Below are 18,936 nucleotides of genomic sequence, written 5' to 3' on the forward strand. Positions count from 1 at the left end.
TTGGCTACCCTTCTTAGCCCCCTCAGACAGCATCCTGGGCCCAAGGTCCCACTAGGTCTGTCTCCCAGGCCCAGCATTGCATCCCCACTTCTGGGTGAGTCCTGAACACCGACTGGCCTGCCCTCGGATATGACCCTCTCCAGCTAGCTGCTCCACTGTTCCCCTAAACCACAAGCCTTCTCTCCTACTCCTGTAGAGAGGAAACTATTCAGCTAAGAATCTGTAAATATACCGAAAAATGCCAAGCATCCTTCCAGTTTTCCGCTGTGGTCATTTCTTGTTATTTGGATCCAAATCAATAGTTTCTACCCTCACTTGATTAAAGTCACAAGCAAGGCCTTTGGGGCAGGAGCGGCAGGTACTGGGGAGGGGAGGCCTGTCTGAGACACCGTAAGGTCCAGTGGTGTGGCCTCACCTCAGAGAGGGCATAAAGAGGGCAGGGGTAGGTGGACATGGGGAGAGTGAAGACTGATGAGTCTGAGGTACCCACTGTCACTGGACCTCACCAGCATGTTTGTTGATTGAATAAGCGAGTGCTCATCCAGCACCTACAATGTGCAGTTCTGTCTCATCATCCTAGAGGTCAGATCCTGGAAACCTGGAGTCGAGGAGGGAGTCTTGGGCCCAGGACTCTCTGTCTGCAGGGGACCTCAGGGAAACCAGCTGTACCCTCCATTCTGTGCTTCCCCTCTGCAGCCCTTGTGGTCTTCTGCCCTACTGTCATGCTCCTAGTGAAGATGAGCTCACTTCCCAGAGGTGGTTCATGGCATCCAGGTCAGTAGGATTTGCCCTTCTTGGTTTGTAGCTTGGTGGGAAGAAAGCCCATCCTTGGAGAGACAGCAGGGCCAGCACAGGGTGTTGTGCCTGGTGTGGCAGGAGCTTGGGCTGAGGACGCAGGCTGGGGCAAACTGGGGAAAGCTGGGTGCTAGCTGGAAATGATGGGTTCTGCACACTCCCTTCCCGGCTACCCCTCCCGGCCTGCCTCTCGGGACCCCAGGAAGGAGGGGGACCCAGCTCCACAGCCCTGCCTGTGCTGGACGTGGTGGAGGCTGCAGTGTAGTCTTGTTTATTCTTCATCTAGTTTTTCTGGTTTGGAGCCCGGGTGCCCAAGCAGGGCTAGGGGCCTAGGAACCAGTTGGGGGTGGGGAAAGGAGGAGGGGGCCCTGGCAGAGGTGTGGCTGAGGAAAGGAATTGGGCCTGGGTACGAGGCCATCCTTGGACCCTGTCTCACTGCCATCTTCCTATCCATACCTGCCCTCACCTGTGGACAGTGGGGTGAGCTCTACCTTGAGCCTTCAGGGTCACATGGGCTTCGAAGAGGCGACCTGGTCTTCAGCCCATCTGCTTCTACATTCCGTCTCAGTCAGAAGGTCTGAGGTGGGAGCAGGTTCCTGAAAGCAGGTTGCTTTGGTTCTTGGCCCCCTTGGCCTTCCTCAGAGAGGCCTAGGTAATGGGCTCTGTGTGTGGAGACAGTGGGCACAGTGGCAGTGAGCAGTGGCTCCTGGGGGAGTCACTTCTCACCTGCAAGGCATTGTCTGCCCTTGGCTTAAATCCGGGTTCCTCTGCTTCCTACATGTGGGACCCTGGACCTCTCTGTGCTCTGGAGCGACTGACGGGGGCCTTCCTGCTGCCTCCTTCCTCCTGCCCTCTCATCCCAAGTCCCACTGCCCGCCTCTTCTCCCCACACTAACCCCAGCTGCCCAAAACTCCTAGGATGTCCTCTCCTCTCCTCTAATCAAATTCCGCTCACCTGCCCTTCTCCCAGACATACATGGGGAAACAGAGGCCCAAAGAGTGGAAGGAAGTGCTGAGATAAAGCAGTAATGGCTGATGTCGTTGGAGCACTCATGGGGACAATGGTGGCAGTGGTAGGCAGGTGCCAGCTGCAATCACTTGGGAGGCAGCAACTTCTGGGCATCCTGGCTTCCTGGAAAGGGCTGTTATGCAGGCTTCAGCCCGCAGTAGGCACAGTTTCCTGGCCCCCTAGGCTGGAAAGGCCATTAGTCAGGGGTCTGCCCGCAGACAGCAGGGTCCTGGTGAGAGGTTGAAACCCTGAGCACCTGGCTGGGTGAGGGAACTGTAGAGAAAACATCTGTACCCCTGAGGTGGTGCCCACTGTGGGAGCAGCTCCCAGCAGCTACTCTTCTGGGCAGCCCACCCTGATCTCCCTCTAAACTTTTGGTCAAGGCACCCAGGACTCATCACCCACCTGACTCTCACAATTTCCATTTCAGAGCTGGGGAAACTGAGGCACAGTGACACAATGTGTCTATCCTTATAGCATGAGTCCAGGCCTAACAATGAATCCCTCCCTGCACCATCCTGTCCACCCACCCACCCAGCCCCCTTCAACCGCAGCATCCAGTGAGGTGTGGGAGCAGAGCCTGGCCTGGTACTATCGAAGCGAGGAGGGCTAGTGGGCTTTCAGAGAGGCACAAGGCACAGAATTCCCCCTGTCAGGGAAGGGAGATGAGCTGCTGGGGATGGAGCTGGGGTTTTTGCGCCATCTGGATCTCACTGTTTAGGCCTCAGTGAGTCTTAAGGGTGCATAGAAGTTCACCAGGGCAGAAGGGCCACTGAGAAGCAGACCACAGTCTGGTGGGGAAGTTGGGGCTCAGGGTGAACAGGCAGCACCTGCTCCCTCACCTCACTGGATGCGTGGATGAAGGGGCTGGGTGGGAGGATGGACAGGACGGTGCAGAGAGGGACTTGTTGTCAGGCCTGGACTCATGCTATGAGGACAGACACTCTGTGTCATTGTGCCTCAGTTTCCCCAGCTCTGAAATGGAAATTGTGTGTGTCAGGTGGAGGCTGGAGACTGGGATTCACACTCGGGTCTGTTCTCACCCACACCCAGCTATTCAGAGCTCCATCCCTCCCACGGCCCAGCCAGGAGGGCCTCGGGGGCTGGGGCGGAGTCAGGGAAGGAATCTGCACAGTGGGGCTGGCTGTAGGCTCTCCATGTGACCTGAAAGTTCTGCCCCCTCTCTGGGCCTTGGTTTCCCATCTGTAAAATGGTCAATGGCCCCTGAGGAGGCTCTTAGCTCTGGCAGGCTCTGTGGCTTGGGGTAGGGGTATGGCCCAGCCCTGACAGCTGGGACTCAACGCAGGTGTTTTGAGGGCTGGGGGCCTAGCTGACTGTGGTCGTTAGGATGGCCCACCCTGGAAGAATCCCCGGAACATCTGCCTCCTCACCTCCCACATTCCCAGCTGGGCCTGGGCTGGCCCAGTCCCCAAAACATGTCTTAGGGATTAGGCCCTAATCCCATCAGACCCATCTGGAGCCCCAGCTTCCCTGTCCACCCACCTATCCAGCCCCTCCACCCATGGTGCCCCAGTCCTCAGAGTCTTGGGAAGCTCCTAGAAGGAAAATGGCTCCACTGAGTCCCTAGGTGGGACCTGGAGCCTGGACCTCACCCAGGCCAGCTTTGCTCAGCTTGAGCCAACTTCGGGCCCCTTTGTCATCCAGGCACCTGGGAGTCCCTGGAGTCTTGCTTTTTCATCAAGCCAGTTCCAGCACACAAATCCATGTGTTCATAACTGCCTCTGAGGCAGACATCACCAATCAATCCCAGATCCCCTGCTCCATGGACCCAGAAGCAGATTTCTTAGCCCGGAGCTCCAGGTGGCTTCTGCCACTGGGTCAAAAGCAGCACAGTGACTTACCCACTTTGATTGCGATGGGTAAGGACTGTCTGGCAACATCCTCATGTCAGGGTCAGGGAAGACCAGCCCTAGAGGGGTTCTGGGCTCCTGACAGGATTCACATTGTGCTAGAGGCCTGAGAGAGAGGGACCCACCCTCAGTGTTGAAGCTGCCCCCAGCTTTGACCCCTCAAAGAGGGTCCCTCCTCACTGTCCCTCCAGTCTCAACAGAAACTGCAGGAGGGATGGGGTTGGCTTGTGGCAGGGGTGTGGGAGGTGTGGGGGTTCCTCTCTTCTGTGTCTGGCCCTGCCCCCATGAGGCCTGAGTGGGAGCCTCAGTGCAGCTCGGACTCCAGAAACATTTGCTTTAAGTCTTAAAATATCAGGTTCCTGCACCACGGGTTTCCCTGGGGGCCGAGGGCGGGCAAAAGGGATTTTGAGAGCAAAAAGATTCCCCCTCCGGCCCCCACCTCGCCAGCCACTCTACCTGCCTCTTGGCCTTCTGCTGAAGCTATCCAAGTGTTTAGGGTGCTGCCAGCTGGGCCTCTACTCTTCCGTGTTGGGGAAAACCCCAGTTCAGTCACATCGAACCCCACTCTTCAGAGCCCCTCTATCTCCTTAGAACCTAGGGTGTGGAAGCATAGGTCCTGGTGGCCTCGGTCTCCCCCCGGAGCTCTAAGGATGCTTTCAGCCAAGGACAGTTCAGATGGGGAAACTGAGGCCTTGGGGGACAAGGCCTCTCACCCATGGTGTAGAGCTTGTACCCCACCCTGGTGTCCACTCCACGGGCAGATGCAAGGCCACTAGAAAGCGGTCTTGAAAAGATGACGACACCACATTGGTCCTGGGCCCAGCATGGGAGTGGCTTTCCAGGGATAAGGTTGCGTGCAAGGGGTCTTGAAGATTGAGTAGGAGTTTTAGGATGGTCCTGGTCCTGGTGGGGTGGCTTCCTGGACAGAAGGACCAGCTAGAGCGGGACTAGACTAGAAGATACAGGCTGATGCCAGGCTCATGGTATAGAAGGGAGGGCCCTGGGGGTGAGGGTAAGAGGCCTGGAACACAGGCCCAGGCAGGGGGCTGGCCTGGAAGCCAGGTAAGGTTGGGAGGGAGGCTCAGAGCAGACTTTGGGACCTGCTGCTTGAGAGATAGCACAGCCCTCCTGAACAGTGGTTCTGCCACTCAGCATGAAGGTGGCTCCCTCCCACCTCTGCTACCCCTGGGACCACCATGCCTGGAGGAAGGCACAACCCCCATGGTCCGCCCACTCCCTCCCAGACAGACCACCGGCCTTGGCCCAGGGGAGCAGCCTCGGCGCAGAGTGGGAAGTGGAGCCAGGCAGCAACAGCTGGCCCCACTCGAGCGTCCCCCAGGGGCCACCGCCTTCATTCCCAGGCCCCCATCCCAGCTCGTTCCCAGGCTGCAGCCCACCCCCCAAAACACACTGCTAGAGATTTGGTCAAAGGAGGCTGTGAAGGGACCAATGGCTGGGAAATCTTGCCTACCCCTCAGTACCGGGCTGTGGGACCGACCTTCAGGCTGGGGGAAGCCCAGCATGGCCTCTGTCTTCTCCTCCCTCCTGTGTTCACGGGCTCAGTCCCCCTGCAGGAATACACAAACTGGCGTTCTGGCAGAGAGTAGAAGGCCCCAGGGGATCCTGCTAGCCAGAGAGGACTGTGTGCAGGGAGGAGACCTGCAGTGGCTCTGGGGCAGCTGCACACAGATCTTTGTAGGTGCAGAAACATATCAGTTTGGTGGCTGCCATCTTTCTTGGTGGCACCAGTGGGATAAGTGTCTCCTTGCTTTCCTGAGGGCTGGTGTTGGAGAGTTCCAGGCATTGCCCACAGAGCCTGTGCTCCTGTCCTCACACCCTCCCCACCTTGTGCGTGGCCTGGGGTGCCTGTGTGCCTGCAGTGACCTCCAGAGAGACCAAGAAGGAGCGCTCCCCCTCCACTCTTCCCGCCCTCCAGAAGATTCCAGACACAACCATGCGCTGGTGTGTTGACCTCTCGGAAGGGGTGTCACTGCGCTCTTCGTTGGCTGCCTCTGAGGGTCCGACTGTCCCATCTGTTCTCAGGGCCTCCCACACCGGGGCTGGGGCAGGTCTCCCACTTTATGGTCGGGAAAACCAAGGCCCAGAGAGGCTATGAGGCTGCGGCTGTGGTAGAGGGTGGAGGGGGTATTGTGTGGATCATCAACGGTGGCTGCCAAGTGACATGGAGAAGTGAGGGAGGGATCAGGGCAGAGTCTTGGGGGGGAGGGACCAGGGATGGGCTGTCACACTGTCCCACTTCATGGCTTCATGGCCGAGGCCAGAGAAGGCAGGGGCCTGAGTTGCCCCCGCCCCAGGAACCAGGTGCTGTGTCCCAGAGGGGCTAAGAGTTACAGTGGGAGGGGGATTAGGAGGTCGTTGGTGCCCTTGAAAGCTGAGCCTGTGGCCTGCTCTGGGAATGGGTATCTGACCCCTCTGCGGCCTCCACGATCCGGAGAAAATCCTCGAGGCCGAGTTAATACCAAGACCAATTTTTATTTCAACAAAGTTAATTCTCAACAATGTGATACTAAGGGAGAGGGATTTTCCCGCTGCAGGGGGAAGAAAGCTGGGGTCCTGACACAGCGCCGCCCCTCCCCCTCCCCCAGCTGTCCCCACTGCCAGGAAGGGGACAGAGCAGTTCAGGCTGCTCCTCTGGGGGTGACCCCACCCCCCAGCTCTGCTTCATCAGGCCTGCAGGCCCCATGGCCGCCCCCTGGGCCCATTGCCCTCCCTTATTCCCTTCCAGGACCTACGACGGGTAAGAGATGGCCAAACCTAGCACTTCTCTCATCTCCTCAGTGAGGGCTGTGTCCATCCCCTGTCTATGACCTGGGAGTCCCGGGCAGTAGGGGCCCAGGAAGGTTTGCTGAAGAACACATGAGCCAGTGTCCTTTGGGTCACACAAACCTAGTGAACCCCCAATCACGGTCTGCGGGGCTGACCACACATCCTGCTGCTTCCAAGGGTGTGGCCCAGGGTGCTTGCTCTGGGGCTGTGGGAGAGGAGCAGGGTGCCCTCCATCTCTGCGCATCTCCAGGAGCCCCTAGGGGAGAGGAAGGAGGGGCTAGGGCTGAGAGGGGCTCCAGCGACCTCACTGGCCCCCAGCTGAGCTGGGCATCTGGAAGCTGCTCTCTGGCCTGATAATCGATGGTCTGAGGTCCTTAGCGGCTGTGGGAGGGTCGGGAGCTCTGTCAGAAATTCCTCCTGACAATGACCACATGCACTCACTGGCTGCCCAGCCTTCCCGGCTCCTCCCGCCTTCAAGTGAGGCGCCCATCACTCTATTCAACAAGGGAGTGGTTGCTCGGGGCATGGCCTCAACGCAAACTCCAGTCCGTGCCCAGTGCCTGCAGGCCCTCGTGTCAGAACCGTAGAATCTCCTTGGTGGCACAGCCAAGAGAGGTGAGGCCCTCGAAGGTGGGGGCAGTGGTGACACTCTCCGGAGGGCAGAGGCATTCTAGCGGAGGGACTAGTGCATACAAAGTTTAGAGGTACGTTGGGGCTGCTCTGGGCTGCCCACACTGGCCCCAGGCTTCACACTGAGGGTACTGCCCAAAGGCAGGGGTTGGGGCCCAAAGGCACCCTACGACAGGCCAAAGTCAAACCAGATGGGCTGGGGGCCCCATGGGGCAGGCGGGCCATTCGTCACCGTTATCTGCCTCGCCGCCGAAATCACAAACACATTTTTAAGTGAAGGACTGGCTGCCACCGGCCTTCGGACCCTGATGCCGCCCAGCTGTGGCCACACTGGGCGGGGGTTAGGGTTGGGGGAGGGTTTAGAGATGGAGTGAGGGGACCGGCAAGCAGAGGCCTGAAGGAGGAGTGCCTGCTGCACCCGACATGTCCCCCAAGGCTGCCCTGGAGGCTGAGCCAGTGCCAAGCCTCACACTGATATCTGCAGCGCCCCCTGCTTGAACCACTCCACGCCTGGGGGTGGGGGCAGGAATCGGGGAGTTCCCCTGAGCTCTTCCCTGGGTGCCCATGGCTCCTGCCTTTTCCCCAGAGACTTGGCTTCACAGGTTCACCCTCTGACCCACACATTAACATCAGGGCTGCCTAAGAGGACAGAGAGACTCCAAGTGGGGAATATGCCTTCTGCATGGTGCTGGTGGTTCAGTGGTCATTTCACGGAATGGGGCTGGGGGGCAAGACCCAGAGAGACAAAGATAGAAATAGGGACAAGCGATAAAGAGAGACAGAGATGGGAGAGTAAGCCTGGTACCTGTCACCAGAGACCCACCCTGGGTGTCATACGAAGCGAGCCGAGCTTCAGTGGCATGCCATCTCACTCTTGCTGTGGGAGGCTCTGTGACGACCCGTCCTCTAGGGCATGCAGGTGAGGGTGGGGCTAGGCTCTGTCTGGCTATCATTCTGGGAGCCAAAAGCAGGTCCTGCCCGGCACCCTGGACCCCCGGGCAGGCCCATGGGGGTGGGGGGCGCCGAGAGAAATGGCCTGTGACGGGGGTAGGAGTCCCGGGCGGGAAAGCAAACAGTGTCAGCGGCTAATGAGCGGGAACCGGGCCTGGGGCCGGGGGCCTGGGGAGGGGCACAGCCATCGCTCATCCTGACAGGCGGGCAGTGAGGGGGGCCAGGGACAAGAGATGGAGGGGAGCATGAGAGCCGACAGAGGGTCCCCTGGAGACCCGACCCTGCACACAGACATACAGAAGGACAGAGGAGAGGCAGTCAAGACCCTGCCCCCCTACCCCATGCCCTGGCTGGCTCCCATCCCCAGCTGTGATCTCGGGGGACCTGACTCCAGCATCTCCCCTGTCGGACCTGGCTGGTCACCCCTCCCCGCTGAAGACTTTGCAGGACAAATGAGACCGTCCAGGAAGTGGGGGCTGAGTCTGGAACCCCCATATTGCACACTGGGAAGCAGGAATCTGGGGTCTTGAGGCCTTGCAGCTCCTTGGTCCTCAGTTTCCCCATTTTTACAAGGCACAAGAGAGCAAGCGAGCTCTGAGGGGCCCTCCTTGCCCTGACTTTCCACCATCACCACTTCTCCCCTGTGTGCAGCCCCCGCTGTCCTCAACATTCTACCCCTTCTAGAAAGTCCTCTCCAAAACCTCGATGCCTCTGATAGGCTCAGTAGCAATGGGTGGGCTGACTCTACGCCTGAGAGAAGGGGCCCTTCCGGTCCTGTACATTAAAGCTGCTGCCCCAGTTCATAGGTGGGAAGACTGAGGTACAGCATGGGGAAGGTAGGTGGATGGTTTGGACATCAGGCTGAGCTCTTGGGCTCCATGCCTCTGGCAGGTTAGAAGACCCTGAATCCCAGCCCTGGCCAAAGCAGAGATGACCTAGTATTTTGGCCTTTCATTTGCCCTGAGCGCCCTGAAATTTCAGGGTTTCAGAGCAGGCGAGACCTCGGGAGCCCTCCTGGGTCCCTCTTGGCCCAGCCTAGGCCCCGTGACAGCCCGGCTGGCCCAGGGGCCTGTAGGTGCCTGCCTGTGGGGTGTCCAGGCCTCTGTCCTGCCTTAGCTGAGAGGGAGGGGCAGCCATAAATTCACACCGCCAGCCGCCCGCGGGATAAATGTGTCATCGACTGTACAATTTACGAGCACACCCCTGGCCCAAAAGGCAGTGAAAACAAGCCTCTGTGTACACATGGCGCGGCAGGCAGGAACCGGTGGCTGCCGGGGGCATGCAGGGCATGGCGGGCCAGCAGGACACGCGTGCGTACACAGGAGGTGTGAAGCCATGTACGCGCTCACGGGGGTGTGGGCAAATGGACAAGCTCAAACAGGGCATATATCTGAGATATACAGGCAGTGGTGAGATTACATACATTCACACATCAGAAGGTGGCACATCATGCTAGGGACACTCAATGGACATGCTACTAAGAAGCATGCATGGTTAGCCTCGTGAGGAATCAGACTCAGGAAAGACAGGAAGGCTCTCCAAATGCTTGTGTGTGCATGAACATGTACATGTGTATGTATGGATGTGCATGCGTACAAGCGTGTATAGGCATGCATGTGTAGATATGCAGGTGTGTGTATGGGTGTTCGTACACGAGTGTTTGTATATTTGTGCATTGTGCACATTGTATATGTGCATATGAGTTTGTATATTTGTGTGAATCTGGGTGCGGGGTCTTCCCCATCCCCAAACAGCCCATGAGGAGGGTCATGGCAGAGGGGACTAGGGCCGCTGCTCAGGGGCCACTGTACCAGCTGGCCCAAGGAGGACACAGGTGAGTGTGTTGGGAGACGAGGATGTGCAGGAATGGGGTGGGTGGCGGTACTTCACTCCTGTTTGGGTCTCACCTAATTTGAGGTTTGACTGTCTCAGTGGCCCTGTCAGTCCAGCTACTGAATACACCCCAGACACCTTGCTGAGGGAGTGAGGTCATAACTCAGAATCATCCTGCTGCCAAGCCTGCAGACTGTCATGCCCATTGTCCACCTTGTCCACCAGGACCCTGTGGGATATTTCTAAGCTCAAGGCTCTACTAGTGCCAATCTCAGTTACTTGCTGGGATCCAACCAGTGACAGGAGCCCAAGCCTGAGAATGCATGGTCCAGGGAACACTGCAGGTAGGTTCCTGGAAGCCTCAGGGAGGACTGGGAGGACTCTGGGAGAACCTGAGGAAGATTGAGAGGACTTGGGGGGAGGATCTTGGAGGACTCAGGAAGGATTCAGGGAGGACTCAGTGGGCTCACAGTAGCATCCTTGAAGTCTGGCAGAGAATTGGGAACTTTGTGGAATAGAAGCTGCAGGTCAGCCTTAGCTGTCAACACTATTCCATTGATGGTCTGGGGACACATTCATGCTCCGGCCACTCCTTCTGCTGGCCTTGCCATAAGAGGCTCAGGAGTGTAGTCACCTGGGAGGATTCTGGTGGCATCAGATGTCCAGGCCAAGGAGAAGAGGCTGACTGATGTCCCAGACATCATTATGGCAGAATCATGGCACCCCCAAATAAGAAGAGGCAGCATCACTGACTCCCACACTAAGGACCCACAGAGCAGACACCTGGAGAGCTGAGCAAAAACCTCCAAGACCAGAGACCCTCACACCAGACACCCCAAGACTAGGGACCCCTACATCAAACATTCCCATAGGAGGGGCCCACGGAGAAGAGACATGCAGAGCAGGGACTCCAGATGATGGCCCTGCAGCAGAGAGACCCACAGCACAGGGACCTCCTCCAGGGACTCCCAGAGCAAAGGGGGTGGGCGAGGCATTTACTGCCAAGAGAGACTCAGGGCTCCCACAGGTCTGACTCCCTTTTCCCACAAAGAAAGCTGATGGTCTCCTGCACCCGCCTCAATATGGACATTTCGAAATGGTACAGCCATGGGCTCCCACCCTGCTCTGGGTCTGTGTTGCTGGTGCTCTTTCAGGCCCCCAGGCTGCGCTCCTGCAGGAAGGCAGGGCAGCCCCAGCTCTGCAAGCACCTTCAGTGGGCACACAGGGGCACAGGCGGACATGCTGAGACAGGCAGCTGTCAGGGGTACCTGCCCCTCCCCAACCCTGCCTAGACAGAAGCCCTTTCCTCAGTCTCTGCAAAGACTAGATGGAATTCTTCAAGAGCATCTTTAAATAAACAAAGTATAGAGAAAAGCAAACTCCCAAATACAAATCACATCAAAACAGATTTCCATGCAGACACAAGGCAGAGCTTGGCCTTCGGTCCCCACACAGGGACCTCCTCGAAGCTCCTCCCAAGCCTGTGTACTCATCCTTCCCCAGGGGCACAACGGCCCAGGCTACACCCTGGGACCCTCGCCCTACCTATCGGGAGCCCCAGCCCCAGGCCGCAGCCTCACTTTTGAGGGTGGGTATGTCAGGCCTGTCCACACACCTGGACAAGAGAAGTGGCTGCCATGGGGACCCTCTATTTCTCCTGGGATCTATACTCCCACACTCCAGGGGTGTCCATTAGGCAAAGCTTGAAGAATCCTCTCCAGTCCCTCCCACTTCTGAAGGTTCCTTTACACCACTGGGGGGGACAGTGACCTCATGGGGATGGCCCCAATGAACTGTGTGACTGGCACAGAGGCAGAGAGCAGCACCAGAGCAGGTGGGGAGGGCGAGGCAGGCTGGTGCCTCCCTTCCCCCACCCCTTGCCACATGAGGGTCTGTCTGGCCCAGAGCCTTTCAATTTGTCTGACATGCTTAAACAAGGCAAGATGAGCTTCCAAGGGACACTGGTAGTAGGGAGCTGGCCAGTTCCCTTGGACTAGCTCTGTCCGGAGGAATGGAGGGAGGGGACCTATACCCCCCACCTCATGCAGCCAAAGGCCTTCAGGAAGGGGACTGCATACTGGTGGGAACAACAATAATAGAGAATGAATGAATGATTAAATAAATAATGGCTGCTCCTGCCACTTGGGTGCCCTTTTGCCTTTTCACCCCTATAGGCTAAGCCTAGTATACCTGCCAGCCCCTGTCTCCTCCCTGGAGAGGTGTGTCCTGACAGCACAGTGCTGCTCCCTCAGTCCGGACATCCCCAGGAGGCCTTCCCTCTGGACACACCAGGTCAGTGCTTTTGATGTCCCAGAGGTAAGAGCAACTCAGGTTTGTTCTGAGGGTCAAGGGGACCGTCCACATGACGAGGCCCAGGCCAGCCAACTGGACACTAAGTGCCTCTCTCAGGCACAGAATTCTAAGAGCTCCAAAGACTTTCAAGAAAAGAAAGCCCACTCCTCACTCCCACTATTCTTTGACACAAGCCACAGAAGGTTTCACGGTGGACATCGTGCATTTCTTTGTGTACAGGTGGCCTTATCTCTACCTCATGAGTCCTGAGGGGTTTTCTGTAGGACAGACCCCTAGGGCAGGGATCGCTGAGGCTGGCCTGACTGGGATTGGGGTTCTGGACAGTAAGGGTGCTGAGCACTCCCCACAGGTCCTGGGAGCACTCCTGTGGGCTCTTAAGCCTCACACACCAAGTACTGTTTCCCCAGGGGGTGCTCACACTTGTGGTAGGGGCCCCATCTGGCTCATCTCTCAGTACTCTTTGTTTAGCTGGCCTCAGCACCCTGGGGGTGGTGGTGACAGGAAGGTAGGTCAGAAGGAGAGAAAGAGAGAGATTGGCCTTTCCCCTGAGGCAGAGTGGACCCCTGAGAAGGCTTCACTGGGCAAGACCACTGACCTCCAGTTCCTGCCAGGCCAGTCCACAGGTCTGAGGACAGGACATTTCCCTGCAGACATTTCCTGTCTGCATACAGAGAAGATGAGCGTGGCAAGAGTGTGCATCCAGTGTAGACAGCACTGGGTGTAGACAGCTCTGGGTATGTGACTATGTTGGGGAAAAAGAGAGGTTGGGGCCAGGGGATGCCCCAAGGGCTATTTAAGGAGGGAGGGACACAGCTTAGGCCAGGCCCAGTCACCAGTACCAGTGACCCCAAAGACTCCCTCAGCTTGGGGGGAGTGGGGGGAGAGCCCCCTGCTGATTTATGGTCCTCCTGGGTTGACAGGAGTTAGCCTGCTAAGGCCTTGCTCCCTCCCTCCTCCTCCTCCTCTCTGTTAGGGGTTGGCCAGGGTGGGGTGGCTCTCAGCTGGTTTCCAGATGGTCCTGGTGGAGAGGGCACCTGGGGGTGGGAGGCCAGACACCCTGAGCAAAGGGACCTGGCCCCTTTCAGCCAGCCAGCCATAGTTGCCTTGTCGCTCTCTGTGGTTGTCTCCCTGTCTCTAGGCCTGTCTCTGTCTCAGGCTGTCTCTGTCGGGTGCAGCCCCCCTTCTCCATGGCGGCCTGGGTGGGTGGGGGTGGGAGTTGGTGATTTATCACCCGCTGCCTGTCTTCCCTCGGAAACGTCAGGGGTGGGCGCAGACTGTGCGGTGAGCTATGGGCCCCTAGGGCTCCACCACCCAGCTCCACCCTGTTAGTTGCTCTGCCCACAAGTAACACGCTCCCCGCCCCACACAACAATACGGCCAGTTTGGTCCCCCAGACCTTCCTGTGAGCCTAGTGCACACGGGACCCACTCAAGTCTCCACTCAGCCCCCTACCCAGGCTCCCCTTCACCTCCCCAGGTTGCAGAGGGCCCACGGAGGGCCTCTACCTCCCTCTCCTGACCCCCAGGTTGCTAGAGAGGTGGCAGAGCCTCTGTTCTACTCCCCCAGGGAGCCTGCTCTAGGCCTCCTACAGGACATCCTTGATGGAAGGGGCTGAAGCCAGCCCCTCACTGCCGCCTCCTTGCGCGTCTAGCAGCCGCTCTGCCCTGCCCCCACTGCGGTGCACACAGCAGGGGCTTAATAAGTGTTTTCGAAGCAAACAGGCGTCGGGAGGGCGGAGGGCACACCTGGGCTAACCCCACCCAGCCCCGCCCGACGGAAGAGGCTTCTTATCTTCCCGGTTGACGGGCTGTCAGCAAGCCGGGAAGGGAAGGGGAGGGACGGAGGGGCCCGCACACCCTCCCCGCCTGCCAGCGGCCCTCTGCACACCCCTCCCCGCCCCTACGGTGGGGGTGCCACCTGCCTGCCCCTCTCGGCGATCCACCGCCCGCCAGCCTGGGCAAGTCTCCATCTCCTGGCCTCTGCTTCTCCGCGGACTCGGGCTGTCTCCACCCAGTGCCCACCTCGCCGCCCGCGCCCCTGCCGGCGTTTCTGCAGACCGCGAGCGCCCTCTGGTGCCTTCCCGGGGTCATGAGGGGAGGACCGGACGGGGCACCCGGCAGCACCCATCCATTTCACCGAGGACACAGAGGCTCCCACGGGAGGTCACGGCTGTGTCTTCCTTGTGAATGCTGTCTGGCTCTGCGAGGGCTCGCTCTATCCAACCCTTTGACCGCTCACTCGCTAGCTGGCTGCGTGCAGACCTGGGATATGGCTTAAACCCCTGGCTTATTTAAGTGGCACAGGCTTGGACAGTGTCCTGATCCACGTGTAGGGCCAGAGCAAGGCTGGGAAACTCCCTGCGGAGGACACGCCTTAATGGGGCCTTGAATAATGAGGACGTAGTTACAGCAGGAAGGGACTGGCATGGGCAAAGATTCAGAGCTACACTGGCCCCGTGGGGGAGGGTAGCCAAGGCTGGACCTTGACAGAAGCTGGAGGGTCCTGGGAGCCCAGGGAGGATGGGGAGAAAGAGGTGTTGTCGGAAGACCCTTGAACTATAGAGCAAGGGAGCGTGGGAGCTGGAGGTGAGGGGAACTGGGCAGGGCTTTTGAGTGGACCCCCACCTGTTCCCATCTAGAAGGAGTCTGAGGCCATAGAGGGGACCAGCCTCTCAGTGAGGAAGGGGCCCTGGAACAGGTGTGTTGTCCATGAGATGGAAGACAATGCTGGGGGGAGGGGCACGGTAGGTTCCTGGTCTGGGGGAAGGAGTCTACACTCCCCCCCTCTAAACAGGGCTATTCAGGGGCGCTGAGCTGGGACGGTCCACTTCCCCACATTCCTTGGAGGCCGAGGCCCCAGGGTCGGTGAATGGAGGGTCAGCTCAGGGTCAGCATTGGGATTGGGGGCTCCCAGGCAGCTTCGAGGTCAGTCAATGAAGCCAGGTCGGCACCCCACTGTGGTCAGTACCTTGTCTGGAGCAAGTCTAAATCATAGAGAACTGGCAAGAGGGGAAGGGTGATCCTGGCAGAGCCATGGGGTTTAGCTGCCCCATACACTAGTGAGTGGGAAGTTCTTTTTTAGGTCTGACCATACTGTAATGTCAGCCTCTCTCCTCCATCTTTTCCCTCCGGGCCCCTATGTCCACCCTCTCATCTGGGCTCTGGCCTGGGAGCCCCCAAGCCTGTGGGCACTGAGCAGTAGAGCTGGGCTCCTGCTGACCACTCACCACAGCTCCTGCTGGGGCCTCGTCCCACAATCCAGGGGGGCCTTCTTTTAGTTGGGGTCGCTTCGAACCCCCAGGCCACTTTCTCCTGGGCCCTATATTTGTCCCCTGAGGGCCTCAGTGAGGAGGAGAAAGGAGGTCCCAGCCACAGAGGAAGCTCTGGGCCCAGCAGGGGACCCCTCTGTGGGATCTGGTTTCCTCCTCTGGAAAGTAAGGGGGATATTCCTTTCCTACACTGTGTTGGAACTGAGTTCAGGAAGTTGCCTGTGTACCTTACTGTGGTGGCGACTATCACCTCTAACCCCACCAAGGGATCTAGGGGTGTTGGGCCACCGCTGGGGACAGCAGTGTGGCAGTTCATTTGTATAAAGAGGCCACCATCTCTGATGTGATAAGGCTGGAGGGACGGCCGGATGCCCTGCACCTGCCCACAAAGGCGGGGGTGGCTCCTGCCTCACGTCCCACCAGCAGCCCTGAGATAGCATCGGCCTGACCGGAGGGCCATCTGTCTTGTCCCACAAAGGCCAGGACAAAGGCCATGTCAGCGGCAGCCTCCCCGACCCGGTCATTGGGGGCCGGGGCCTTCCTGTGCCAAGCAGCCAAGGCCCAGGCCTGAGGCTCTGTCAGGGTTCTGTTTGGGGTCCATGGAGAACAGCCTTCATTATTCATAGGGCCAGCCAGGTGCAGGCCACACCTGGGGTTGGAGCGGGATCCCAGTAGTAAGGAAACGTCAGCCTTTTCCTTGGGGCCCCTGGGGGGCCATTAGCAGCCTGTGTTGCACTGGAGCACCCACAGAGGAGTCCCTAGACCCGGTTGACAGTCCAGGATCAGGGGCGATTGAAGCCTCTGAGAAGTCCCTGGCTGGTCTGCAGTCAGAGGCATCTTTCTGCAGCAAGTGGTGGCAAGGGGAGGAAATAATTCCAGAGATCCTGCAAGCCCATGGTGCCCACTCACCCCTGCAGGGACTGTCCATGGACCCCACCTCACATGGCTTCAGCCCCCACCCCACCTGCCCTACAGAGCTTTTCACTAGATGCTCAAGGAGTTCCAGATGGGCCTCGAGACTGTCCTCGCCATCCCCAATCCATCCCGACTGCCTTGAAAGCTGCCTGCATGGCATAGTCACTGCCATCGGGGAAACTTTACTCTCTGAACTGTCCTCAGAGGCCCCCCCACTGACCGCCAGACACGGCCATTCAGAGCATCCTCCTCTCACGATGACTGTCATGAAATGTCCTCACTGTTCCCACACTGTCTTTACTGTCCCCATATTATCCTCGCTCTCCTATAGTCTCCTTGCTGTCCCCAGTGTCCTCACTGCCTCGTGTCCTTGCTTTCCCGTGTTCTTGCTGTCCCTACAATGTCCTTGCTGTCCGCTGTCTTGTGTCCTCAGTGTCCTCACTGTCTCCATCGTTCTCACTGCCCTATAATGTCCTCAATGTCCCATATTCTCACTCTTCACAGTGTCTTCACTGTGCCAGAACCCTCACTACCCTACGGTGTTCTCACTGTCCCCACAGGGTCCTCACTGTCCACACTGTTCTCACTGTCCCGTCTTCACTGTCCACAGTATCCTCAATGTTCCCAGTGTCCTCACTGCCCCACACAATCCTCACTGTCCACAGTGCCTTCTGTCCTAGTGTCCTCTTCCCCGCTGTGTTCTCACTGCCCTCAAAGTGTCCTCACTGTCCCCACACTGTCCTTGCTGTCCAGTTTTCTCACTGACCCACACTGTTCTCAATGTCCTCTGTGTCTTACTCTTCAGTGTCTTCACTGTCCCCAAAGTGTCCTGGCTGTCTTCACGGTGTCCTCCCTCTCCAGTGTCCTTACTGTCCTCACGGTGGTCTTGCTGTCTCCACAGTGTCCTTGCTGTTCACACGCTGTCCTCAGTGTCCCCACAGTGTCCTTACTTCCCTGTGTTCCTCACTACCCTATAGTGTATCACTGCCCTTTAGGTTATTCTCTGCCTTCTCACTTGAACTGCTGTGAGAGTCAGTGGCTGAGAAGCGTTTACTCGCTGACCTCGTTAGTTTTGGAAGTTATTTGGGGGTGTATGAAGATGTGATGTGTCCCCTTAAACTGCCTCCCAGGGCTTTTACTGCGGTTTAGAGAGGAGGGTGTCCAGGTGAAGCACGGTGTAGAGACGGGTCAGATCAGGAGATGGGTTTATTCCACACTGGAGTTGGGAGCAGGAGACTCCGAAGGGTCTGGGCTGCAGTTGGCCCCACTGGACCTGCCTAAGCGTCCAGGGAGGGAGCTGGCTGCGCTAGCGGTGGGTGTGCAGCCGTCGGGCCCCCATGGACCCGGGTCTGCAGGAGGTGGCGGGCCTGGGAGATGGTGCTTGGGCGGAGGAGAGCCGGTCCAGGTGAGGGCGAGGGCTCCTCAGGGCAGGGTCCTGTCAAGCTGGCAGGCCCGCATCGCTCAGCGCCAGTCCGTTCTTCTCAGGACTCGCCGGCTCCGGGCGGCTCCGCCACCAGCGGGGCTGTCAGAAACAGACCGCGGGCGGTGCGGCCGCGCAGCCTCCGCAGGCGGCGCAGCAGCAGCACCAGCAGCAGTGCGTGCAGCATCCCGAGGCCGAGCAGCACGAGCTGTGCCACCAGCGACCCCCCGCAGAGCGCATCGGGCGAGCAGGCGGCTTGCAGCTCGTCCTCTGCCAGGTAGAGCAGTAGGCGGCCGCGCAGCGCTGGGGGCGCGGCGCAGCGCAGGTCACGGTAGAGCGCGCGCTCCGGCCGGCCAGCCAGCCAGGCGCGCAGCGGCACCAGGTGGCAGTCGCAGCGCCAGGGGTTGGCGCCCAGGTGCGCAGCGCGCAGCAGGGGCAGCGCGTCCAGCAGCCCCGGCGGTAGGGCTGTCAGATTGTTGCCTGTCAGCACCAGTTCGGTCGTGTCTGGTGGGAAGGCGGCTGGCAGCGAGGCCCACGTCAGCCCGCGGCGTCCGCAGTCCACGCGCGTCCCGGCGCAGTGACACGGTGCGGGGCAGCCCGAGGCCGGGCGGCTCGGCGGCGCGAGCAGCAAGAGCAACAGGCTCAGCGCCCCGCGCGGCCCTGGAAGGGAAGCGCCGCGGTGAGCCCGGCAGCCTGCAGGGCATGGGGGTTGAGGGGGTCCCTCAGCACTCGGAGCGCCAGGCCTGCTCTCGCCTCGGAGGCCTGGGCTCCCCATTGTCCGCAAACCTCGCCACCCCCACTACCCCGCACACTGGCTGGAAGTCCCCTCGAAGCCTAAACTAAATCTCTCCCTTCTGCAGCCGAAAAGACCGGAGCGCCTCCCAACTGGACTCTGTTCGGGGAGCGGCCCGGCCTGGCCCGCCACAGACTCACCGGAGCCCATGGCGAGAGGATGGCGGCCCGGCTTGCTCTGGAGCGGGAGGCGTTGGCCGGAGAACCAGGCGAAAGGCCACTCCGCCTTTTCCAGGCCCCGCGCTCCGGGGTACACCGACCACAGCGCAGCCGCCCCGCCAGAAATAACCCCAAGCCTGCCCGGACAGGCGCTGCGGCCGCAGATAGAATTATCACCAGGGCCCGCGCCGCC

General features: G+C 59.2%; 1 protein-coding gene across 1 annotated transcript; it reads right to left on the minus strand.

Annotated features, from left to right (window-relative positions):
• Positions 1-17,560: 17,560 nt before the first annotated feature.
• GP1BB (glycoprotein Ib platelet subunit beta) lies at positions 17,561-18,859 on the minus strand. The gene is made up of 2 exons (XM_039872894.1): positions 18,726-18,859; positions 17,561-18,452 (listed from the first exon to the last, which is right to left on the minus strand). Exons 1-2 carry the CDS (start codon positions 18,733-18,735, stop codon positions 17,854-17,856), a joined length of 609 nt encoding a protein of 202 aa, XP_039728828.1. The 5' UTR covers positions 18,736-18,859; the 3' UTR covers positions 17,561-17,853.
• Between the last annotated feature and the right edge of the window lie 77 nt (positions 18,860-18,936).

The sequence above is a fragment of the Pteropus medius genome, unplaced genomic scaffold, assembly GCF_902729225.1.
Source record: "Pteropus medius unplaced genomic scaffold, Ma_sr-lr_union100, whole genome shotgun sequence".
Lineage (NCBI taxonomy): Eukaryota > Metazoa > Chordata > Mammalia > Chiroptera > Pteropodidae > Pteropus > Pteropus medius.